Genomic DNA, 25,477 nt, shown 5'->3' on the forward strand with positions numbered 1-25,477 from the left:
AAAAAATTATATAGTTTGAATTTAATTTGCCTTGGGCAATCTCTCTGGCTTCCTTTCAGACTGAGGTAGCCATATCTAATGTGATGGGCTATTCCTCAAGAATTTAAATAAACACAAGTAAAATTTGACTGAACAAAATTAGTTTGCTAGTAAATAATACAATTTTAAACATATCTTGTAAAATGATAATCCTTTTACAATTATTTTTGTGAAAGAAACCAGATCTCAGACTTCATTGTCTGGTAAGTCTTTCCAGGAATGTCTGTTGTGTGCAGTTGAGTATGTTATGGGGGTTCTATACCACCTTGGCTGTACTTGCATATGTTCTCTGCTGCAGGCTTGCCCATGCGATCGTGCCTTTGCGATCGTGCCTTGAGCATTCTGGTTTCCAGGTGACAGACACGATTCACGGTACAGTATCTGATCTCTGACATCGCAGCAATTTCTACAGTTGTAAACAAAAACCTATTGGATGTTAAGTTTACGGTAAAATATTTTACTCATTTATAAGAGTTTTCTTTATCGAATTCTACATGAGCTTTTATGAAATTGGTTTACATAAAATTTGTAACATGTTCATTAACAATATAGTGTGGCTTAGTACTAAAGGTATTATTCCACAACAAAATTTCAAAAATAATGGGCTATGTAGTGCAGAGCATTGACCAGTTAAAGGGTGCATCATAGTGAGGCTGGATTTAGAACCAACACAGTTTGAATCCCCAACAAAAACCACTATCAAGTAAAAGAACCATTTCCTTCTCTAAGATTATATTGGAGAGCCTGGGCTGCTCTTGAGCAGCTCCTCCTTGGCACTCAAATGTGGCGTCACTGGAGCCCTGGGAGCAAACTGAGTTTGCACTCAGTTTGAAAATGATTCAAGAAAAAGAAAGGGAATTAAAAGTATTTTGAAGAAAAGAATTTGATTTTGTTTGAAAAGCTATGTGCTTCCCAGAGAATAGTTAGAATTACTGAATCATTGCAAATATACAGTAAATCTTACTTTTATTTTTCAAAACATAATTTGTTTATTTTGAAAAATGAAAGATTGCCAGAACATCAAATATGCCCCAGCCTAACAAATCTTGCACAAAATGCCTCTCTATCAAAACCTATTTTGGTAGAGAAGTCAAGCTGGTCTATTCTTAACTGCTCTTTACAATTTGTGTTAATTTATTCAATTTTCTGGCATTTCTGAAATGTCCAAAGCTCAACAGCCTGGCTGTTGTTGTCTCCATCAGACTGATTTTTTTTTCCTTTCCACTTGATAATGCAAAACCATAAAGTAAGCTTTTTTTTTTTGCATGGCCTTCCAGTTAATGGTTTTGAATAAATTTCAAATACCTAATTAAACTGGTTTTGAATAAATCTCAAATTCTTAATTAATCATGCTTTTATACTGTTCCTGTGGATTGAGATATATTCCAGGTGATGTTTATAGATTTGATGAACATAATACAGTACTGCACACGCGCAGGGCGTTTGGCCCACCGTTATCTGTGCGGACCATGATGCCAATCTAACTAATCCTATCTGCTTGCATGTGCTTTGTACTCCCTCATTCTCTGCCTGTTCATGTGTGTCTAAAATTCATTTTAAACATAGCTGTTATATCTACTTATACCACCTCCTCTGGCAGTGTGTTCCAGGCACTTGCTGTATTCTACATAAAAACAAACCTTACCTTGCTCATCTCCTTTAAACTTCCTCTTCTCACCTTAAGGCTATGCTTTCTAATATTTCATATTTCCACCCTGGGAAAATGATTATCTACCTATCTAAACCTTAAATTGGGTCACTCAGTCCCTAATGCTCCAGAGAAAATATCCCAGGTTTGTCCAACCTATACCAAATACTCCAATCCAGGCAACATATTCTTTTGTACCCTCTGCTGCTAAGCCTCCATTTCCTTCCTATGGTGTGGCAACCAGAAATTACACACACTACTACAAATGTGGCCAAACCAAATCAAAGTTGTATGTTTTCAGCGTCACTTGTCAATTTTTATACTCAATGCCATGACTAATGAGGATAAGCATGTTATATGCTATCTTTACCATCCTGACACTTAGGCTGCCGCTTTCAGAGAGCTAGGGTGTTCAATCCCAAGATCCCTCTGTAGTTCAATGCACCTAAAGTTTCTGCTATTTACTATGTACTTGCATTTGAGCTCCAAAAATGCATCACCTCATACTTGCCTGCATAAAAGTCCATTTGCCATTTCTCTCCAAATTTCCAACTGATTTATGTTCTTTGACAACCTTCACTACCCACAACTCATCTTGGTTTTGTGTTGTCTGCAAACATTAAACCACCTCCATTTTCATCCAAGTCTCTCCTCTTGCTTATCTTTATCATATACTTCAACAATTTTGTTTTTATAAATGATAACTGTAATGTAAAAGTAAATAGTATAGTTTAGCAAAATGTTTCCCTTATTTTGGTCTATGTATCTCCATACACTTTTTCAGTCTATGTACTTGCTTTGTATGTGTCTGTTTAAACTTCCATTTATCAGTTTCTATTGTCCATAGGTATATGTATACCTTCTCTCTGCTGTAACAAACATTTAATAAGAATGTCTTGTTCTATTTAATTTTTGAAACTTTAACATTTTAAAATGTGATCTTTCACCCAACCCTCCACACCCTTTGTTTGTAGTGTGTACTCTCTGATAGCAAGTGCTGCTGCCTTAACATTCTATGGAAACTATGCAAGTACTGACAGTAAAACATTGCAAATACTGACAGTTTTCTTATTTTCCTGCAATGGACCTGGCTTAGACCAATATGGCACTACTATTGCAAAATTCCCAAATTCCATTTGTGTCTGGTGGCAAATGTTTGTACGTTGGCATTAGTTTTGGATTTTTGGGTCTTCAGTTGGCTTTAATAAAGGTATTTGTGATTTTTATGGGGTAAGGAGAGGACCAGTTCATAATGGAGCTTGCATTCCCTCTGTACTTTTTTTTGGTTTAAAAAAAATGTTGCCTTCTGTCTTGTTGATAGATGACCTGTAATACAGGGGAGACCAAACAGAATAACCAGGATGGATTTAATGTTCGGGTGAGTTTATCTTGATTTAGTATTAGCTTAAGATATTAATAATACATTTGTAAATGAAGTGGAATTTTCCTTCCAGCTAAATGCTGGGAAAAGTAAACTACTTCCTTTTGTTTCCGTCACAACTGTTTCCAAACCCAGTGTATTCCTCATTCTTCTTGGCAAAGACCTGTGGCTGAACTAAATAACATGAGATGAGTGTCCCACCACATGTATCCGTGCCATTTCTAAAGTTGTCTGCCTTGACTTTGGCTAGCTAAATACTGAAACACACGTTTGTATTTCAGGACAATTATTTCAACATGCTCCAGGTTAAGCTCACACCTTCCACTCTTTATCAACTTAAGCAGTTCGCTCATTAGCTAGTTTTTCGGGTAGATGGAGCTCATCAGCCAAGGTTGGTAACTCATCTAGGAGAAGGAAAACTGATTTCAAACCTTTGTTGCCTTGCTGCTGTACCCGCTCAGGAGGAGGGCTTCAGGAGTAAACCTTGGGGGGTGGGGGTGGGTGGGAAATCTGAAGCTGGAGTCCCTAATGCAGTCCTAGATTGAGGTCAACTCTGACTGGCAACTTCTGTGATGTTGCTAATGCCAAACTGTGTCAGTCTTTGCTGTTCCTTTGGGTTCCTGAGATGTGTGGAGAGTGAGAGCTTGCTACATGGGTAGCAGCTTGCTCTCCATATTATACTTCCTCGGCTTGTGTATCTCAACAGCTAGGACACCATATCCATGGTCAACCCTGACCAACAGAGGCCTTCGGTGCTGAGTGAATTATTTGACTTCCCCTTAAACAGTTTCTTTAGTTGTAAAGTTTCTGACGTAGAATTGGTTATATGAATAAAAAAACTTACTTGCCACCGAATAGCAGGTAGGTAATATTATATAAAAGCATTCACAAGAAAAACATAAACATGAATGATACACCATTTTTACCAGGAAAGAAATCGAGGTTTATTTTAGTGCAAAATGATGCCATAGTACTAAACTGTAGTGATTAGGGTTCTGCTAGTTGGTTTAAGAACTGAATGGTTGAAGGGAAGTAGCTGTTCTTAAACTTGGTGGTGTGATAGCTAAGAGAGAATGGCATGGCCCGAACGGCTGCATCCATTATTAACCTTACCACGCAGAACATGCCCATTTCCCATTGCTGCCTTTGGGGAGGAGGTGCAGGAACCTGAAAATCTATATCTTCAACGATTCAAGAACAGTTTCCTCTTTTGTCATCAGACTTCTGAATGATTTATGAACACTATCTAATAATTCCTTTATCTTCCACTATTTATTTTGTAATTTGCAGTAATTTAAGTCTTTCAACTGTACTGCTGGTGCAAAACAACAGATTTCACATCAGATAAGTTGGTAATAATAAATTTGATTTTGATTATTGGGTGCTGCTTTCTTGCAGCAGTGCCTCCTGTGATACAGCTGATGGTGGGAGGGATGTGCCCATGATGTATTGGGCAGAGTCCACTACTCCCTGCAGCTTTTTACGTAGATGCACATTCACATTTCTGTACCAGAACATGATGCAACCAGTCAGGACACTTCCAGTACATCTGTCGAAGTATATTAGTGCTCAGTGACAAGCCAAACCTCCTTAATCTCCTAAGGAAGTAAAAGTACTAGCGTGCTTTCCTTGCATCTGTGTGCTGAGCCCAGGGCAGGTCATCCGATGTGTTAAGGACAAGGAATTTAAGGCTGCTGAAGCTCTCCTGCCGGTTTGTATATTCTTCTAGGGCCTTTTCCCGTACTTATGCACAATCCATGGCCTACCATGCCATTAAAGTATTGAAACAGAGATGCCTCGGAGGAATTATGGAAAAGACTTAGATAGTCTTGTGTCCCTTTTTAAGTGAGGAATGATCCACGGTATCAAACTGAACCTAATTTACAATGAATTGACTATCTATTTGTGAAGCCGCATGGTGCCTGCCATAAGAATGTAAAGTGGTGTACGTCCATAAGGTCTAGGAGCAGAATTGGGTCATTTGGCCCTTTAAGTTTGTACTGCCATTCCATCATGGCTGACTTATTATCCCTCTCAACCCCATTGTCCTGCCAATTATTATGATGATGATGATGATTATTATTATCATTAGAAGTGATCTTTGAATTGTGCGATTTACTCCATGCCTCCTCAGCAGATTGAATCCCAGTTACTTAGTTTTGCACCAAAGAGAACTTTTTAAAAACTCCTAATTTTCAAAAGACTTTTGATAGGCCACGATATAAAAGCTACTTTTATCTGTGCAGCAGTTTGATTAGATAAAACACTAGCACTGATAAGTGATTAAGTAAATAAACAAAATAGTAGGAATTGAGATCTTTCTGATGTTGGCACCCACGTGAGCGTTGGGCCACTATTAGCATGACCAAGAGGTCTGGAAGCCTTGTCCTCCTCATGTTTTATTAATCAAGTCCTATGACCTGGATGAAATGACAGTACTATAAACAGATTTCCAGATAATGCAAAACAAGGTGAGAATATGAGGAAAAACAGGCTCTTTTCTAATTTGTGGCAAAAAATTAGATGAGGTAAAATTTATCTGAACCCATTTTCTGCATGAATCAAGCATTGAAGTGATTTTTGGTTTTGTGTTTCTATCCAGTCCCTGCTAAGATCCTATCCATGGTCAGTTCTTGGTGTGACATTGTGTAGGATCATTTTTCTGGTATCTCCTATCAAAATGTATGGTGTCCAATGTTTGTTTAGTAACAGGAATTGAATGAAGTTTGCAATTTGGAACCAGTATTATTAATGCAATTCAACACCAAATGCATTAAGCTGAAAGTAATGAACCATTAATTGGTGTCTCTTGGTTTGTTAATTAAATTAATCCCTGTAATTTTTTACTTGTATAGAACCTATTTGTCAGGAGCCCTTTGGGGAAAAAATGAGGCTACTGTGACCCGAGTTCATAATCCCTTCATTTCTGACCCTATGCAGTTGCTGCTGATTAAGTGTTCTTGGGACCAGCATAGCCGTAGAGCATAGTCTGTCCATGTTCAGCAGTGTGGGTGGGATTCTCCCATGAAAGAGATAATGGCATCATCTATTGTCAGCTAGCAAATGCACTTTCTGGCACTTGTCTCGCAAATAGTGTTATCTGAAGTAAGCTAGTTAGGTTTTTTTTGTTACTAATTTGGCAGTAGGGATGGGAATAGAAGTGTAGAATTAATGCACAAAATGGATAAGAATCTGCAGAAGAAGGTGAAGTTGAGATTATGCACTGAAGTAGGAAGAATTGCTTTTTTAATGGAAAGCAACTAGTAAGTTTTATTATAGAGGTGCAGATTCAGCCACAATCGTACTGTATGTTGGAGCAGTGCAGTACAATCATGGCTGATTCTGGACCTCTGTACAATAAAACAATGGTTGCTTTTCATTTTTTAACAAAAAATCTTTCTGCTTGCAGTGCATGTTGGAGCAGCCCAGGAATTCGCAATTTTTTTTATGCCACGGACCAATACCATTGGACCCTAGGTTCTTGTGTTACTTTCTTATTTGGTCATACAGACAGCAATGGCATACAGCTGTGTTAATCTGATTTAATAAACAAATTATATAGTAGCTTGTTACTGTATAATTAGAAAATTGCTACTTGTTTGCAAGTCAGCAATTGCAACATTTCAACTGAATTGTAAAAGGACACTGCAGGGTTAATATTTGATGGGGTAATTTACTACAACAGAGTAAGCTGTTGCCACAGTAATATCAATAATGGATCCTGTGGACATCAATAATTCTAAACATAGAAACCATACTCTTACTGTTACACTTGTGTCAATAGTAGTATTGTGTGGATTTCTACATTTTTGTTAAGTATTACACTGACACAATTTGCTTGCTTCAGTTATCAAAATGATTTGTGATAGTAAATGGTTGTTCTACTTCATGTTCTTCTCCATTTTATGATGTAATTTCCTTTCCATTTGGCTCTGCTGCTGAATTCTCTTTCCTATTTATACCTTGTTAGGAAATTTTGGAAGTACTTCAATCATTATATTCTGCTGCAGTTGTTTTTGTATCTGTTTAAAGAAATTTCTAGAAAAGTTAAATACAGAAGTTTGATCCTATCACTACCAGTTGTTTATTTCCCATTAATTTGGAGTTGTTGGGTTTTTCCCCAACCAGGGAATAGGTCTTCAAGGCCTTTGAGTTAATATTTAGAATCATTATAGATTTAAAATTTTAATATAAAATTGTTAAAGTTTGCACAAATGTCAAGTGTCAGTTACAAACACAATCATCAAACTAATTCAAAATGTAGAAGTTACTTTATAAAAACTAAAAAGTAGCTGATTTTAAACACTTTGTTGAGATGAATCCAGTTTCACTTTCTGTTTTTGTCGCACAATCTTCTCTTTGGACTTCTGTCTCGGTTTCTGTCTCTCTGCACTTAGTGCCCATGATTGTTTTCAGCCTTGGCTTTATATTTCACCCTGAGCTGAATGGCTGACCCCTTTTGTCACTACAATTACCTAGTTCTATTTCTGCTGTATTGACTTTCTCTGTTCTTGCTTCAGCTTATCTACTGCTGAAACTATAATAGATTTTAAATTAGCACATCAGATCAAAATGATTAATTATTTTGGTTTTTATTTTGTAAGAAGTAACTAGGATTTTCTCTAAGGAATTGGGATCCAAGTCTGTAGCTCCTTGAAGATGGCCACACAGATTGAAAGGATGGTAAGGAAGGCATATGGCATGCTTGCCTTTATTAGTCAAGTAACTGAGTTGAAGAGTCAGAAAGTTACGTTGCAGCTTTATAAAACTGTAGTTAAGTAGCATCTGGAATATTGCATTTGGTTCTGCTTGCTCCGTTGTGTGGAGGCCTTGGAGAGGGTGCAGAAGAGGTTTAATAGATGTTACATGTGCCATATGGAGAGGCTGGATAAACTTGGGTTGCTTTCTCTGGAGTAGAAGCTGAGGGGAGATGTGATGGATGTTTCTAAGATTATAAGAGACATAAATAAAGCAGACAGCCAGTACCTTTTTCCATAGCTCAAATGTCTAATATCAGAGGGTATGCATTTACAGTGAGAGGAGATCAATTCAAAGGAGATGTGCAGAGAAAGTTTTTGGCGGGGAGTAAAGTTGGTGCCTGGAATGTGCTGCCTGGAGAAGTGGAGGCAAATAACAGTAGTTGTGTTCAAGTGTCTTGGATAGGCACACACATATCCAGGAAGTAGAAAATGTGGTTGTGGTGTTGATGGAAGAGATTAATTTATTTGCACATTCGGTTGCTAACTTTTTGGCACAACATTGTGAGCGAAGAGTTCTGCTCCTGTGCTGTATTTTTTATGTTCTACAAATTAATTACTTTTGTGAAATTTGGGAAACACGAAGCCCTTGAAAAAGAGTGTGGAGATTTCGATCATTTCTGCCAATGATTCCAGGGCAGTGCATCTCCAGCTAAGAGGTTGAAGCTGATTTATCTGTGGTGACGTGTTACTCCTGTTGGCAGCACGTCAGCTTCACTCTGTTTATTACAAGTGCTAGCTTCTCAGAGTGCACACAGGAGAGTGCCTCGACAGCAGCATCTTGACTGGAGATTATATCTAGTTGCCTCATGATTGGAGACCCCAGTGATGTGACATGCACGAGAGTGAACATCGTTTTGATTCACTCATAACTGGTTTCCAGTTGCAAAATATTACAAGGGGTTGAGTGGAAGGTCATGAGTTTTTTTTTCTGATTTTGAATTATCTGCATAAAAATAGTGTAGTGCCCGAGTAGGCATATCCTTTGTAATGCATGACCAGGTAATTGAGGGAGGGCATACAGCATAGGACGATGTGGAAAGAAAGAGAAGCAGCATTCACAACAGGAGGCCGTATTCATTCAGAATTTAGGCAGCTTTTCTCCTAACTGAATTTAGCAAGGAAGGATGTTTGTATATCAGTATGTAAGTCCTCACTGAAATCTGCTTAGTGTGGCTACAAGAGCAGTATTACTGAAAAGTGTTGGTGATTATCTCTAACAATAGCCTTGAGGGAGCCAGATGTTTCTTCTGAAAAGCAAACACGAGGAAATCTGCAGATGCTGGAAATTCAAACACCACACACAAAATGCTGGTGGAACACAGCAGGCCAGGCAGCATCTATAGGGAGAAGCGCTGTCGACGTTTCGGGCCGAGACCCTTCGTCAGGACTAACTGAAAGGAAAGATACTAAGAGATTTGAAAGCAGTGGGGGAGGGGGAAATGCGAAATGATAGGAGAAGACCGGAGGGGGTGGGATGAAGCTAAGAGCTGGAAAGGTGATTGGCGAAAGTGATACAGAGCTGGAGAAGGGAAAGGATCATGGGACGGGAAGCCTAGGGAGAAAGAAAGGGGGAGGGGAGCACCAGAGGGAGATGGAGAACAGGCAGAGAGAGAGAAAAAAACAACTAAATATGTCAGGGATGGGGTAAGAAGGGGAGGAGGGGCATTAACGGAAGATAGAGAAGTCAATGTTCATGCCATCAGGTGGGAGGTAGAAGGTGTTGTAGGAACAAACACTGCTGCTGTGATGCCATTGTCAGGAATAGACCTAGCAGTGCAATTGTGACTCCGTTGGAGTACCATCAGATCCATCTTGGTGGCTGACACCAACTAGCTAGTTACCACAGGTAAGTCAGCTTCCACCTCCCACACTGGAGATGCGTGGCCCTAGAATTGGTGGTGGAAGTGATGGGGATCTTTGGACGGCCTACCAATGTCAGCACAGAAGAACGACACTATTGTTTTGTACTTGGTGTTTTTTTTAAATTCCTACTGTTGCTCAACAGTGCAGAGTGAATGGAACATTTCAGTTATGAGCAAATATCAGACTTCAGTCTCATGAACATGGTATGCACATTAATGTGGATTATGATTTATTTTATTTTAAGATTAGTTACCCACCTTTCAAATTAAGGACAGCTAGGGCAACAGAGTGCTGCTGTAGTCATCCAAGCTGATCGGCTCTGATCATTCAAGTCAGACCAGAGATCAACCTTGGAATCCCTTGCAGATGGCACATTGTTGCTGTGGTTTGCTGTTACTTTTATTCATTGAGCCATTAAAAGCAAAATCATTTGCATAATTAATTCCAGAAAATAATTATACTATTTAGAAAAAGATGTTGATGAACAGAATGTAAGAACTTTTGTTGAAAGCACCTTGAAATGTATTCATTTAAGAATCATTGACTAATTGACACTATTGATATACTTTGTATACTTTGTCTATTTGTACATTGATATAAATACAAATTTGTGTGCAGCTCACATCACATTTTGAACTAGATACAAATTTCTTATTTTTATCAGCATACTAATAGAGAACTGGCAAAGGATTGTACTGTTTTCAAGGTTGAATTCCAAATCTGGTGGTTTTTTGGCAGTAATCATGAATAAGGTATCTTAGGGAACAAAATAAATGCAGAAATGAGATAACTTAGCCCAAAAACTATTCTTGATTTCAGAAACTTTGGACAGGGAAGTGATACTAAATAAAATGAAAGAAATGGAGTTACTTCAAATGTTCAGAAATGTAGGCAGAATGAGTGGCTGAATAGAGAGAATTACGTAATTGAAAAGAGTATGAAAATACTTTTTTGTTCACATGGGTATTAGAGCTGCATAATTTCTTGTTAAATCAGCACATTGGTGAAATCCTGCATGGATTATGGATTTCAGATGCATTCGCATCTTTAGTTGGTTATTGTTGCTTGACCTGTGAAGAAGAATGTTACAAAAACGCAAGTTATTCCATAATAAATTATTTTATACAAGATCTATCAACATTTTATTTGTACCATGTGCCAATGTTCAACTGATTTTTTTAAAACCAGAAATCCATATACATTTTCCATTGAATAGGTAGAGTCCATTTAATAGTCAGAAGCAGAGTATGAAAGTTATAGTGGTGCTGAATTAAGCAGTTAATTTTGGAAAGAATACATCCCTAAAGTATAACGTTTATACACAGCTGCCTTTGTTTTTGTTTCTTTCAGCTGAACCTTGGAACAGATACACAGCTGCCTTTGTTTTTGTTTCTTTCAGCTGAACCTTGGAACAGATGTGCCAGAGTAGAGAATGGGATGGTGCCCATGTGGTATTGAGTAAAAGGGATGGATGTAGTGTTTTATTGGGAAGTAAAAGCAAATCTTGTCCTTTAACTCACTGATTTCTATTATGTACATTGGAGATGTATTGGCATGCAAAAAGGGTGCAGAATATAATGAAAAGAACACCTCTCCAACTGTTAAGCACGGAGGTGGATCGATCATGCTTTGGACTTGTGTTGCAGCCAGTGGCACGGGGAACATTTTGCTGGTATAGGGAAGAATGAATTCAATTAAATACCAGCAAATTCTGGAAGCAAGCATCACACCGTCTGTTTTTTTTTTTAAAAAAAGCTGAAGATGAAAAGAGGATGGCTTCTACAACAGGATAATGATCCTAAGCACACCTCAAAATCCACAATGGACTGCCTCAAGAGGCACAAGCTGAAGGTTTTGCCATGGCCCTCACAGTCCCCCGACCTAAACATCATCGAAAATCTGTGGATAGACCTCAAAAGAGCAGTGCGTGCAAGACAGCCCAAGAATCTCACGGAACTAGAAGCCTTTTGCAAGGAAGAATGGGTGAAAATCCCCCAAACAAGAATCGAAAGACTCTTAGTTGGCTACAGAAAGTGTTTACAAGCTGTGATACTTGCCAAAGGGGGTGTTACTAAGTACTGACCATAAAGGGTATCCAAACTTTTGCTTCGGGCCTTTTTCCTTTTTTGTTATTTTGAGACTATAAGATGGGAATAAAAATGTAATCTTAAAATATTAAAGAAATGTATCATCTTTAACTTTATGCCTTTTGAAAATCAGGTCATCTTTTACTCACTTAGCTATTCACAGTAAAAGAAATTTTGACCAGGGATGCCCAAACTTTCGCAAGCCACTGTAGAATACACTCAGTGGAGTTTTGAGCCACTGATAACAATCAGAAAGCAAAATGTTGAAGATGTGTAGAAAGTCAGATGGCTTTGATAGAGAATCGTTTCAGGCTACTCAGCTTTCATTGGAACTGATAAAAGCTTAACATTTATGTATTGTACTTTAATAAGTGGATGGATTCTCTAGCCAACTTTATGGCTGTGGAATTTTGAAATTCCATTGATTCCCAAAGTACCTTTTGTAAGTGATCTTGAGGTAACCAACGGTGCTGGTCTGAATTGTCAACATTTGAAGCACAATATGCAGCTTGCCTGCAAACAGTGAGGCTATCAGTTTAATAAACTAGTTGCTGAGTGTTACTATATAGTTTCTGGATGTTGAAGGAAGTATTTTAAGGGCTAATTTTACATAATCAAAACAACCTTGTCATCTTGCATTCAGGTTTAATGATAATTTTGTAAGTAATAACTCCAGTGTGAAATTTGTATCATCTATTTCTCATCTAAGGCAAACTTTTCAAAATAAATTTTAGACAATTGGGAGTTTGGAATGTGCTAGCTTACCACACCCCAGACTCATTGCCTCTTTCTGTGGCAGGATATTAGAAAAAAATGTTGTTAGATGATTATATTTCTTGAACGTGGTTCTTAATTTGATCAAACATTGATTAAGTTGATTAAGCTTCATTCTTTTCCTCTAGAACTTGTTGACGTGGTAAATTTGAGTCGGATTTTTTTTTGTGTGGAAAAAATTAAAATTCAAAATGTACTCATTTTAATCATTTGTCTAGCCAAACCAACCACCACTAAAATTGATATCCATGAATGGAAAGATCAGCAGAAATAGGCAGTATTTTTATTTTAGCAATTAGTATTTGCTTAAATAAAAATGAGTTGTAAACTCCAATTTATTATTAATGATTTTTCACAGGCATTTCGAAAACAGGGTCATGTATGAAAGTTTTCTTAAATATTACTTAAGATATTTGTCCATACATATTAGCAGAGTTTCATTGTGGTTTCAGTGAAGTCATGCTCAACATTTGGAATTCACTGTTCTGATAAATCTCTGGTAATTTTCCAGACTTGTATATTTGCATTATAACTAGGCTAAAACTTTGAAATATTTCAGTTAAGAATTGGACAGTATTAATTGCTTCAGGGTAGCATATTCTGTGGAACATTTCAGATCTCATTTGTGTCGAGCCTGTGAATCCATGGAGAATTAATAATGTTTACACAAAATCTCATTTATTCTGCTTCAATAAACCACAATGGAAAAACACTGAGTACAAGTAGATACTGTGGAAAAATGTGCAGAGTTATGTGCATCGCTGTGAATAACTGGCAATAATAAGTTTCAAATTGTTGCTACCAAATTATTTTTAAAATTTTATGTTTTAATACCACTATGCATTATTAATAATGTAAGAATTAGTAACCGGGTAATTAAAGTTTTCAGAAGTTCGTAGCATTGTGCCTTGTATTTCCATTTTCTCAGGTACTTCCTGTGACACAATATATTTGGATCTCCTTCTCTTGACAAGTAGCTCTCAATTGTTGAATGTTATGATGATGAGAATAGCATGAGAATTCTACACATTTTCTTTTGAAATGAGCAGTCAGTAATTTATGTATAGTTAGGATCACTCCATTTTGAAGTATTATTTATGCAATAATATGTAATTTATTTTGTCTTTTATTTTAGGACTTGTTAGATTGTTTCTAGCCAATTATTTGGTGTATAAAAAACGGCTATAGCCTGAGTACTTGTATTTTGCTTGATACTTCAGCCTGACACAGTACTTGGGTTCCTTTTGGCTCAATCAGTCAGCCAGACAAGACGTTCTTGAAGTGCGAAGCCAGCAGATGTGTATTTTTACGAGGCTGTGATTAAAAGAAGCACAATATATAGCAACCAGCACAGATTGTAAATACATGAGGAATGAGATGAACAGTCTTGTATTGGAGTATTGCAGTGAAAGTGAGAATTATGAAAAAAACAGCAGTCTGTGCAATGAAGACAAGTTAGAAAAGTTAAAGGTGATTACTACAGCAGCCACCAATCCATGCATGTTAAGATAATTTTCCCCCTGACTTGGAAGCATTGCAGTCATGCACGTAGGCTACAAGGCTTAGTCACCAGGGCAAAGTTCCATTGCAGAGCCCCATGCCCTGGCCTCAGTGCAGTCAATTGTGCCTTCGCCATAGCAACTGCATAGCTTCATGTTCTGTCCAATGTCCAAAATAATGCCACAACAGCAAAAGAAATTGTGATCAAAACTAGATAATCAGGAAACTAGTAAACAGCTTTGAAGAATAGACAGAACCAGAATCAGGTTTGATATCACTGGCGTATGTCCTGAAATTTCTTGTTATGTGGCAGCGGTATATTTCAATACACAATTTAAAAAAAACTATAGATTACAATAAGTACATAAAAATAAATGTTGTGCAAAAAAGGGGGGGGGGGGGAAGAGAGAAAAAACTGGGGTAGTATTCATGGGTTCATTGGCCATTCAGAAATCGCTGGTCAGAGGGGAAGAATCTATTCCTTTAACATTGTGTGTCTTCAGGCTCCTGTACCACCTTGATGGTAGCTTTTTTTTTTACAAAGCATGTCCTGGGTGATGGGGGTCCTTAATGATGGATGCTGCCTTTTTGAGACTTTGCCTCTTGAAGTCCTTGATGTTGGGGAGTCTCGTGCCCTTGATGGAGATGGCTGAGTTTGCAACTTTCTGCAGTTTTTTTTCTGATCCTGTGCAATGGCTACTCCATATCAGATGGAGATGCAGCCATTTAGAATGCACTCCATGTACATCTGTAGTAATTTGCCAGTGTCTCCGGTGACATACCAAATCTCCAAAAACTCCAAATGAAATATAATCTGTTGTGTTTTCTTTGTAATTGCATCAATATATTGGGCCCAGGACAGATCTTCGGAGGTGTTGACACCCAGGAACTTGAACCTAATCAGCCTCTCCACTGCTGATCCCTCAGTTAGATCTGGTGTGTGTTCCTTCAACTTCCCCTTCCTGAAGTCCACAGACAGCTTCTTTGTCTTACAGATGTTGAGTGCCAGGTTGTTGCTGCAGCACTGCTTATCCAGCTGATGTATCTCGTTCCTGCTGTCCATCGCAATCTGAAATTCTGCCAACAATTGATGTATCATCAGCAAAATTACACATGGAGTTTGAGCTGTGCCAGGCCAAACAGTCGTGGGTGTTGAGAGTAGAGCAGTGGGCTCAGCACGCATGCTTGAGGTTGACGGTGTTGATTGTACAGGAAGTGAAGATGTTATTTCTGATCTACACAGACTGTAGTCTCCCAGTCAGGGGTCCAGTTGCAGAAGAAGGTATAGATGCCCAGAGTTTGGAGCTTGTTGATTAGAACTGAGGGTATGGATATGATGGTGTTGAAGGCTGAGTGGAGAGCCAGTGAGATTGCATCAACTGTAGACCTATTGTGACAGGCAAATTGAAAGCATGCACTGAAGGCATTCGGCTCATCTGGTAGTGAAGATGAGCCATCACAACCATTCATGATGTTGCAAATTCTGCCAGAGCTGACGTGCATCTGATTCCGTCTCTTCAATGGGAACTTTTTTTTTAAGCCTTAAAATAGTCTTCTGTAGGTTGTCCCTGGACCTTGTATAGATCTGGATCACTAGTCTTGAATGACACAGATCCAGCCCTCAGCAGACTACAGATCTCCTGGTTCTTCCATGGCTTTTGGTTTGGGTATGGCCTGTAAGTTCTTGAAGGCACACACTCATTCACACAGGTCTCGATGAAGTCAGTGACAACTGTGGCATATTCATTCAGATCCAAAGATGAATCCCTGAATATTCTCCAAGTCACCGACCCAAAACAGTCCTGTAAATGCTTCTGTGCCTCCCTTAATCATTTATTCTTGGTCTTCACCACTGGTGCAGCAGCCTTTAGTCTTTGTCTATATGCTGGGGCTACGAGCACAGCCAGGTGATCAGGCTTTCCAAAGTGTGGGTGTGGGAAGGCGTGATAAACATTCTTGACAGTTGAATAACAGTGGTCAAGTGTGTTGGCTTCTCTAGTTCCACAGTTGATAGGTTGGTGGTAGTAGTTGCTCAGATTTCTTTGATCTGGCCTGGTTGAAATCTCCCATAATGATGAGAAGGGCATTAGGTTGAGCAGTTTTGTGCCTGCTCATTACATTGCTCGGCTCCTCCAGTGCTTGCCTCTCGTTGGCCTGAGGTGGAATGTAGAGCAGAGAGTGGAGGGCAACAGCAGCCAGCTCTGCAGTAGTAACTAAGTCAGGAAATAAGAGTTGCAAGTAACAAGGGTAATGGAGCAGCCTTTAACCTGCATAGACTGGACAGTAATATTGCAGAGAACGAATTCATGAAGTATTTCAGATGGATCTGCATACTAATCTGGGAATGTGAAAAGGTTAATTTAAAATTTAGTAACTGGAGAAGAGAGGTTAGCATAATTTATAGCAGTGATCTGAAATGACCTAAACCAGTCTCTTAAATTCAGAATCAGGTTTATTATCACCGACATGTGTCGTGAAATATGTTAACTTAGCAGCAGCAGTTCAAAGCAATACATAATAGAGAAGAAAGAAAAAAAAATACATCAATTACAGTATGCATATTAAATAGATTAAAAATGGTGCAAAAATCAGAAATATTTAATAAGTGAGAGTGTTCAAGGGGTCAGTGTCCATTTAGGAATCGGTTGGTAGAGGGGACGAAGCCGTTTCTGAATCGCTGAGTGTGTGTCTTCAAGCTTCTGTACCTCCTACCTAATGATAACAGTGAGAAAAGGGGCATTCCCTGGGTGCTAGAGCTCCTCGATAATGGATGCTGCCTTTCTGAGAAGATGTCCAGGGTGTTTTGTAGGATAGTACCCAAGATGGAGTTGACTAAATTTACAACCCTCTGCAGCTTCTTTTGGTCCTGTGCAGTGCCCCCCCCCCATACCAGACAGTGATGCAGTCTCTCATAATGCTCTCCACGGTATATCAATAGAAGTTTTGGAGTGTATTTGTTGACATACCAAATCTCTTCAAACTCCTAATGAAGTATAGTCGCTGTCATGCCTTCTTTATAACTGCATCGATATGCTTGGAAAGGTCTTTCAAGGCTAGTTACTGTGATGGAACCGGGCTTCAGTTGCTTCTGCATTATTGCCTTTACCAGTTATTTCAGAGGTTTGCTGTGTAATCCTTCAAAACTAAGCTTTGTTTTTACAGGCTTCTAGTATTGGTATGGTAGCAGATCCTAGCTGTCAACCCTGGCTTTGACCTCACTGGAATTCCTTTCAGTCTCTATGGTTACCATTGACTTGGAGGGCATAGTTAATCAGCCGTGGGCCAATTTATTGTTGGATTTGTGTTGGATTCTCAACACAGGAGTGTTGTATGTAGTGGCTCTCATTTTTTCTGCTCTCTCTGTGTCCCTCTCCACCCTCTTGACCCTCACCCTTCTGCACCCCCACCAGTGTCTCCCCCACTCTGTGGCCCCTTCCCCCAATGAGTCTAAGATGGAGGATGGTAGTCATCCATATGTCTAATGGTCGAAGATTCAAACCAAAGTTTTGAGAAGTTTTAGAAAACGTACTGTATTTCTGTTTCCTTTCATTCTGCCTACTTTACATCTAGGGACAAGTAAAAGGGGGCAAGGGGTTAAGAATGAACATGCACGTTCTCAGATGTTGAAGGATTATTTAAAACATTCATTTTACACTGCATAACACAAGTGAATTATTTGTTTCCTGCTTGTTTAGGATCACATAAAGTATAAAACTGCCAAGTGCCACATAATTAGAAAAGATCTCCTATCAGTGTCTGTCGCCTTGTTTGTTTTTAAAGCATTCAAATGCTGGAGGCTTTTCTACTTGGTCTTGGATTACCAGATGTAACACAGAACTCCATTCTGGTGCCATCTGCATTAACACCTTGGAGTCAGTTTGTTAGGCCCTGGTCTCCCTGTTTAAGGAACACCATCATTCAGGGAATCGCTGATCAGTGATACAGGAAGATGAACTATTCTTAAATTTGAAGTCAAGTGTTTAGTTCATCATGATCTTTCTATTCCCATTTGCAGTGACATTTAGACATTTTTTTTCTCCTTCTGCATCCTTTAGCTACTAATATTTGTCTTGCATAAATCTCCCTTTAGCCATTCATTTTCTCCTGCATTTTGCACATTCCCCTTGGCTTTTTCTCTAATTAAAAAAATCTTACTACTAGTTATTTTCAGTTTCTGCTCAATTGTCTTGGTTAAAAGCAATAATGTATGCTAGAAAAGTACTTTATTTTTAAGTAATTAACAGTAAATTGATATTGTACTTCACAGGGAACTGAAGCCATGGTTTTGGAAAGTGTTATGTTTGCCATCTTGGCAGAACGATCCCTTGGTCCCAAACTGTATGGAATCTTCCCTCAGGGTCGTTTGGAACAGTTCATTGCAGTAAGACTAATATAAATTTTTGTTGTTCATTGTGGCCTGGTGTGATTGTGGGAAGTTAAAGACATGGAGGCAAATGCTTTTGGTAGCACAATATCATTTGTGTTCTACTAGTGTTGCTATTATTAAATACTTGCAAGTAAAACCTTTACGATTTTTCCCAAAATAGTTTGAAGTCCAAGAAGTCAGTGGAATAATGTTACTAAGCCCATTACCCCAGTTTGTATGAGGGAAGTCTTCTGACACCTACTATCTTGCAAACACTGCCTAATTAAAGTTAATTACTTCCCAATATCATTGGAACAAATCTGCTTTAGCAGAAATCATGGGCTAGTAAATTAATATGTCTTGCATCATTAAGAATATAATTTAAAAGGCGGTGCACTTCATTATACTAAATATTAAATGAGTTACCGTAGATTCCGGACTACAGAGCGCACCTGATTTTAAGCCGCTGGCACTAATTTTAGAAATAAAATCATTTTTTTAAATGTAAAGGCCGCACCGGATTTTAGGCCGCACCGGATTTTCGGCCGCAGGTGTCCCACGTTGTAATATGAGATATTTACACAGAAAGATATTACACGTGAGGATTTTTTTAACTTTTAATTAAATCCATATGGTAACAAAAACAAATACATATTGCAAATGCTTTTTTTCGAACCGTGCCCGTACGCGGCTACTTTTAAATATACGTTGCGTATACTTCTTTACTGAACAACATTCCAATATCTCCTAACGACTGGTAAAAAATATATATACTGCAGCCTACCAGGAAAAGTTATTGATACCTTTAACTTAAAAGCAGAGTTTGCTCGGATCCAAAGCCGCTCGCGTAATGCCGCTCCCCCCCTCCTTTCCGTTTCATCGCAAACGGCATTTAAAAGCAGATTTCGCTCGGATCCAAAGCCGCTCGCGTAATGCCGCTCCCCCCCTCCTTTCCGTTTCATCGCAAACGGCATTTAAAAGCAGATTTCGCTCGGATCCAAAGCCGCTCGCGTAATGCCGCTCCCCCCCTCCTTTCCGTTTCATCGCAAACGGCATTTAAAAGCAGATTTCGCTCGGATCCAAAGCCGCTCGCGTAATGCCGCTCCCCCCCTCCGTCCCGTTTCATCGCAAACGGCATTTTCCCACAAGACACCGCGAAACCGGGTGTGTCGTCATAGCATCCCGCGATGTAGTACAGAAAACAAATATAGTTTAAACTAAGTAGGGTAGGTAGCACAATGCTTCGAGTGTTTTCCATGTTGATGAGGGTGAGTACAAATGACTGATTTACAATAATTTAATTGTGAAAGTGCGCTTGATTTATCGTACAATTTCATTGGACCTCTGTGAACTACTCATCAATTTTATTGGTCTACTGTTACGAGGCAAAATGTTTACGAGGCGGCATGAAAAAAACCTTGCATTAGCCGCTCTGGATTATTGGCCGCAAAGTTCAAAGCTGTTCAAAATGTGGGAAAAAAGTAGCGGCTTAAAATCCGGAATCTACGGTAAATTTCATAGGGTTTATTCAAAAATACCCACTTCAGTTAGGTTTGCTCAAATTTAAGTGGCTAGTTTTATGCTGCGAGTGGCTCTAAAATGTAACAGTTTTGGGAAGTTGTTCAGTTACTTTGTCCAGTACTTGATTCAGGGTTGTTAAGGCACCTGCATTTATTTGTCCATTGTTATTAGTTTGATAAAGAAATGTAAACTTATTAATGTTGGTATCTAATCATGTAACTACAATAAAGAAGACAGGAAGTATTAGATATTTAAACAATTGTGTGGAAACAAATAACATTTTTAACTTTTGACAAGTTACAATGGAATTTTTGAACTTTGTATAACGAAGACTGAATTTGACGGTGCAAGAGGTGTGTTGTGGCAAGTAATTAGCTATTTGAATATAGACAGTCATACTTTTATTATAATAATATTCAGTATAACAGGTCAGATCAATACATGGATGTTTGTCACTTCATTCTAGAGTCGGAAATTGGAGACCAGTGAACTGACTATTCCAAGTATTTCAACAGAAATAGCAAAAAAGATGGCCACCTTCCATAGAATGACAATGCCATTTAACAAAGAACCAAAATGGTTGTTTTGCACTATGGAAAAGTAAGTACTTAACTGATAAATATAACTTGTGCAAAATCCATTTTATATAAAGCAACAAAAAAATCCAAACTGCTAGAGGAACAAAGTGGACCATGCAATCGGGATCTGTGTCATCTCTTTGTCTCCACGGATGCTACTTGGCCGTTTGAGTTCCTCTGGCAATTTGCTTTTTGCTTCAGGTTACAGTGCTTAGAGTTTGTTCTGTTTCCATTTATTATATACCTTTGATTCTTCTGATTGTTTTACCAGAATGGAATATATTGTATTATTTTTAAGACAAATTAAGAAAGAAAGGTGCAATTTCCAGTATTTATATTTCAACAAGTGTATAATCATTTCCTGCACTTGCTCTGCTTGCCAATTTGGTATGCTCTTGTGGCTCACTAAAGTGTGATTATATTATCTTTAATTTATTTTTATTTCGAGATACAGTGCAGAATAGGCCCTTCTGGCCTTTTGAACTGCATCACCCAGCAACAACCCCCGCCCCAAACAACTTCCAGTCCGGTTTAACCCTACTCTAATCATGAGACAATTTACAATGACCAGTTAACCTACCCAGAGTATCTTTGGATTATGGGAGGAGGCCAGGTACCCAGAGAAATCCCAGGTATTCCAATGGCAGAACATGCAGACTCCTAACAAATGATGTCAGAATTGAATTCCAGACTCCACCCCGAGCTGTAATGTGCTTTTATTGTGGAGCTTGTAATGAAGAGAGAATACAGTGATCATCCTTATTTCCACTCAAACTTGTTTTGGGGGGGAAAAAGATCACCCAGTTCTAATTGTCTCTTAACGTCTTATTTGCATGAACAAAACATCAGTTACATTACTTCAGTTGGCAGGAAAGGCCAAGGTGATTCTTTTGCATCATGATTTGGGTAATGTACTTGTACTCTTGTGTTTTGCCCATTTATGTAGTTTGGATGTTTGCCCACTATGTCAAGCTGTAGCTGCACGTTCAGAAATTCTAGTTTTGCTACCGTCACAGTAAGCGTTGGGACTGTATTTCCATTGATATTCATGAAAATATTTTAGATTGGCAATGTAGAATCTGACCTATCAGTAAAGAGTTCTTACATAAATTTAGCTTCAAAATGTTTATTGGTTTTCCCTCAAACAAACCAAAGTGCTAGATGAATTCAGCAAGTCCTTTAGGTTACCTTTTTCCCCGTTATTTTTGATTTTCTTGCCTTTTTGCGAAGTTATTCATAGTTTCTTATAAGGTTTTGACACCTTTCATTTCTGGCTGTTCTGTGAGAACCAGGGGTGTGATTTTAGTTTGGGGTTATGTGTCTGGGGATCTTTAAATCAGAATCTTCATTCATACAAAATCAGTCATGAGCAATTGTCACCAATCAATGCAGGGCAGCAGAGAGAATTTTATCCACCTCCCTCCTCTCTCACCTCCATCCTGAGAATTCTGCTCTCCATTCTAACACTCTCCTGTTGCCAATCTGACCTAACACGAGAGCATTATGATTTGGCCTTTTGTCATGATTTCATTAAGTAAGTTTGAGTCAGTTTAATTGGTATAAGTGTTAGTATAGCTTCTTGAAGATATCCTTTGTTTAATATTTCTCATAGAATCTGTGTGACTTGATTATAGTCTAGAATTTTAGAAACTGATAAATTGCAATAGAACTAGCGATGTCCATACGAAGAACCGAGTTATTCAAATATTGTATTTTAAAGCAAATTATACTTTGCACACTAAGTCATCAATGAATAGAATATAATTAACAAGCACCAAGGAAGTTGTTAAGCTCGTTACTTATGCAGTGTTTAAAAACAAAATAGTAGAGATGCTCAGGCAGTATCTGTGGAGAGAGGAACACTTAATGCTTGAGATCAGTGACTTCCATCAGTACAGGAAATGGAAAATGTTGACTCTTTTTCTACAGACATAGTCTGGCCTAATTATCTCCACTGTTTGCACTGACTTTTTTTTAACTTTTCAAGTTTATTGCTTATAGTTCTGTTCATATAGAGCATAAATCTGCAGTAGACACAACACTTTTATTTCAAGCTTGCTTGCTTGTTCATCAGTAGCAGCAATATTATCAACAATATTCTTTTATCATTAGGTATTTACAGCAAGTGATGCGAATTAACTTCACAAGAGAATCGCATGTTGGAACATTCCACAAACTTCTTGGTTACAACCTGCCTGAGGAACTCGAGAAATTAAGGTAGGGCTTTGAAGTGAAAATGTGCTCTAAGAATAAAACAGTAAACACTACTTGTGCATAATTAAAGTCTCCAATATTCAGAATGCTTTAGGTGGGGAGATGAAGCACATGCTGGAAAGGAAAGGGATGATGTTTTTAAAAACAATTCATATCATAATAAGCTACTAGAAATACTCAGCTGGTTAGGCAGGATCTGTGACCAGAGAAGCAGTCGGGTGTTTTGGGTTGATAATATTTTGATAGCTTGAAGTGTTAACTTTCTCTAATTAAGAGAAAGTGGTAACTATATTTACATTGTGAGAAAGTTGGCCAGAGTGCTTTAAATTGTGAAATTCTTCTAAAAAGAACACTTTCAAATTGGAATAATTATACTCATCTTACCAGCTGTATCTCAAATTAATCAGTATTTCAGTACGCTCTGACTGCTGGTGAAAATGAAGTTTGAAGGAAAATAAAGGAAATGTAGAGTGAGTTTAAGAACACTAAGAATAGGGTGTGCAATTGCTACCATGCCGCTTACTGCCATATTTTCCCCCTTCTTTCTTTAGGTCTTTGCTTCAAGCAACTCCTTCACCAGTTGTCTTCTGTCACAATGACTGTCAAGAAGGTCAGAATATACCCTGCACATTAAACTAACATTGTTTCATTTGTCAAAGTAAGATGTATAGTCTCAGACATTTGCAATGTCTGTTTAGACAAAATTGTGAAACTTCTCGTTTTAAATTTGAGGACAATTGTGTGGAAAATGGAGGTGTCTTATGAGTTGTAACAAATTTGCAGGAGAGTCATGCTGTTTTGTAATCTAATTTTGACTTTTCATCCCAGGAAATCTTCTGCTGTTGGATAATGCTGAGAACTCAGATCAGAAACTGATGCTGATTGACTTTGAATACAGTAGCTACAACTTCAGGTAAATGTAATGCTACTTTAAAAGTAGCTGTAATTAATTGAAGATATTTGTGCTCTAGTACTAGATATTTACTATATTCTGATGTTAATAACAAGGCATGTCATTTAGATAGATGACCAGAACTCAAACTTGTGCATTAAATGAATGACTTTTTCAAACATTTACTCAGGCTTTTCTGCTCATCTCTTGAATCATTAAAAATAATTTTTTTTGGCATGATCATTAGTATCAAATATTTGATCCCCTGATCCTGAAGTCTTTGATAACTGCCCAAGTCTTTCAACAATTCCCATAATTGAGTTGAAGATGTTACTGCAAAAGACCTTGTGCTTGTTGGGAAACTCTTTACTCTAAGCAATTTGGGATAAAAATTTGGTTTGTCAATACTTTTTATTTACCACAAGTAGGAGTGTAAACTTTAACATTACAAGCATACACATTCACAATTCCCACATGTGGTATGCCAGCTGACAGTGTGTTTTTCACTCTTATTTTCTATCAGTGTGCTCTTAACACATGAGGTTAAGCAGAATGAGAACCCTGTGCCAGTTTTGGTTGAATTGATCGTCATTGAATATTTTGATTGTGATTCATTTCTTTTAAGCACTGCCATGATTTGCTGCCTAGGTGGTTTATATTTAGAGTGATCTGCAAGGCGACAAAGTGCTTTTTTTGCGATCGGGCTTGTGCACAGAGCAGTTTCTTGCCCATTGGTTATCCTTTCTCTTGGCTTTGACCACACTTGGAGAAAGAACAGAAACTCTGCAGAGCCAGGTAGACGGCTGGAGTAGAGGTGGGGAACACCACATAGAACAGTACAGGAACAGGCCCTTTGGCCATGATGTCAGAGCTGAACGTGATGCCAAGTTAAATTATTTAACATATATTATCATTAGTAGAGGTTCAATTCCTCTGCAAGGTCTTTTGGGCATGGTGAGGTTAAACATCATAACTTTTAGTTGTGCAAATACCAGATCTAGGTTATACTATTTTCCTCTGTCGCTGATGGAACAAATAATTGTCATGTTTCACAGTTGGAGAGCATCACTTGGTTCTGCAGATCCATTTCAACTTCAAAGCAAGGAAATTTTAAAAATTGATCAGATGCATAAATGCTATTTACTCGAAAGAAGATGTCACTTTGAGTAGCTTGACCAAAACATTCTATGCTTAAACACGGGGTGTAAAATTGTTACTTTGAAGGTTACCTAGGGATATGAGCATATTTTTGCATGCAGTGTTTAAATTCATCTTGTTAACTTAAACTTCCCTTAATTTGCAAAAGGTAATGGTCTCTTTATTCAAGGTTTATCATTAAGAAAATAGAGCTAAAACAATTTTTCAACCTTTTCAGGCTTTGCTAGACAAGGCATCACAGATTAGACTTTAGCCACAATATCCTAGCATTACCTAGAAAATATGCAGCTGCTTCCCTTTAACTTCAATACATTTTAAATCAATTTTTCAAGAAATCATGACATTTTATGCTAAGATAACAAAAAATGGCATTAATCTAATTTGTTCTCCATTATAAAAGTCACACTCTCTGGTCAGATTCCCCTCCCCGTTCCCTTGCTATTTGATATTCTTCTTTCTTGGGCTGATAACCAGCTTCCTTTCACTCTTTAACAAAGACATCTAGATTCTAATTACAGTTGTAGAAACCTTTCCAGTACTTATTCCTAGCTGATGACCAGTAACTGTAAAGTTGCTTTTTGTCTTGCCGTAATTCTTGGCCTTTTCCTTGTTCTTCCAGGCTGTTGTGTGAATCAGAACCAGGCATGTTCATTATTTATTTGGAGCTGAGATTCTAGCTCCTCCTCCCTTTCTAGT

At 38.2% G+C, this 25,477-nt stretch overlaps 1 protein-coding gene and 1 long non-coding RNA gene across 7 annotated transcripts in view; both read left to right on the forward strand.

Moving 5' to 3' along the window:
* Positions 1-25,477, forward strand: part of chka (choline kinase alpha) — a 51,618-nt gene that overhangs the window by 15,997 nt on the left and 10,144 nt on the right. For all 6 annotated transcript variants that reach the window (XM_073049597.1, XM_073049599.1, XM_073049598.1 and 3 more), the window contains 6 exons: positions 3,009-3,065; positions 18,320-18,433; positions 20,406-20,539; positions 22,630-22,734; positions 23,283-23,341; positions 23,560-23,644. In XM_073049597.1, coding sequence (XP_072905698.1) covers positions 3,009-3,065; positions 18,320-18,433; positions 20,406-20,539; positions 22,630-22,734; positions 23,283-23,341; positions 23,560-23,644 — 554 coding nt within the window. The remainder of the gene's footprint in view (positions 1-3,008; positions 3,066-18,319; positions 18,434-20,405; positions 20,540-22,629; positions 22,735-23,282; positions 23,342-23,559; positions 23,645-25,477) is intronic.
* LOC140729627 (uncharacterized) lies at positions 6,365-11,433 on the forward strand. The gene is made up of 2 exons (XR_012099374.1): positions 6,365-7,751; positions 11,091-11,433. It is a non-coding gene; the product is annotated as an uncharacterized lncRNA (long non-coding RNA).

Source organism: Hemitrygon akajei, chromosome 6 (genome assembly GCF_048418815.1).
Source record: "Hemitrygon akajei chromosome 6, sHemAka1.3, whole genome shotgun sequence".
NCBI lineage: Eukaryota > Metazoa > Chordata > Chondrichthyes > Myliobatiformes > Dasyatidae > Hemitrygon > Hemitrygon akajei.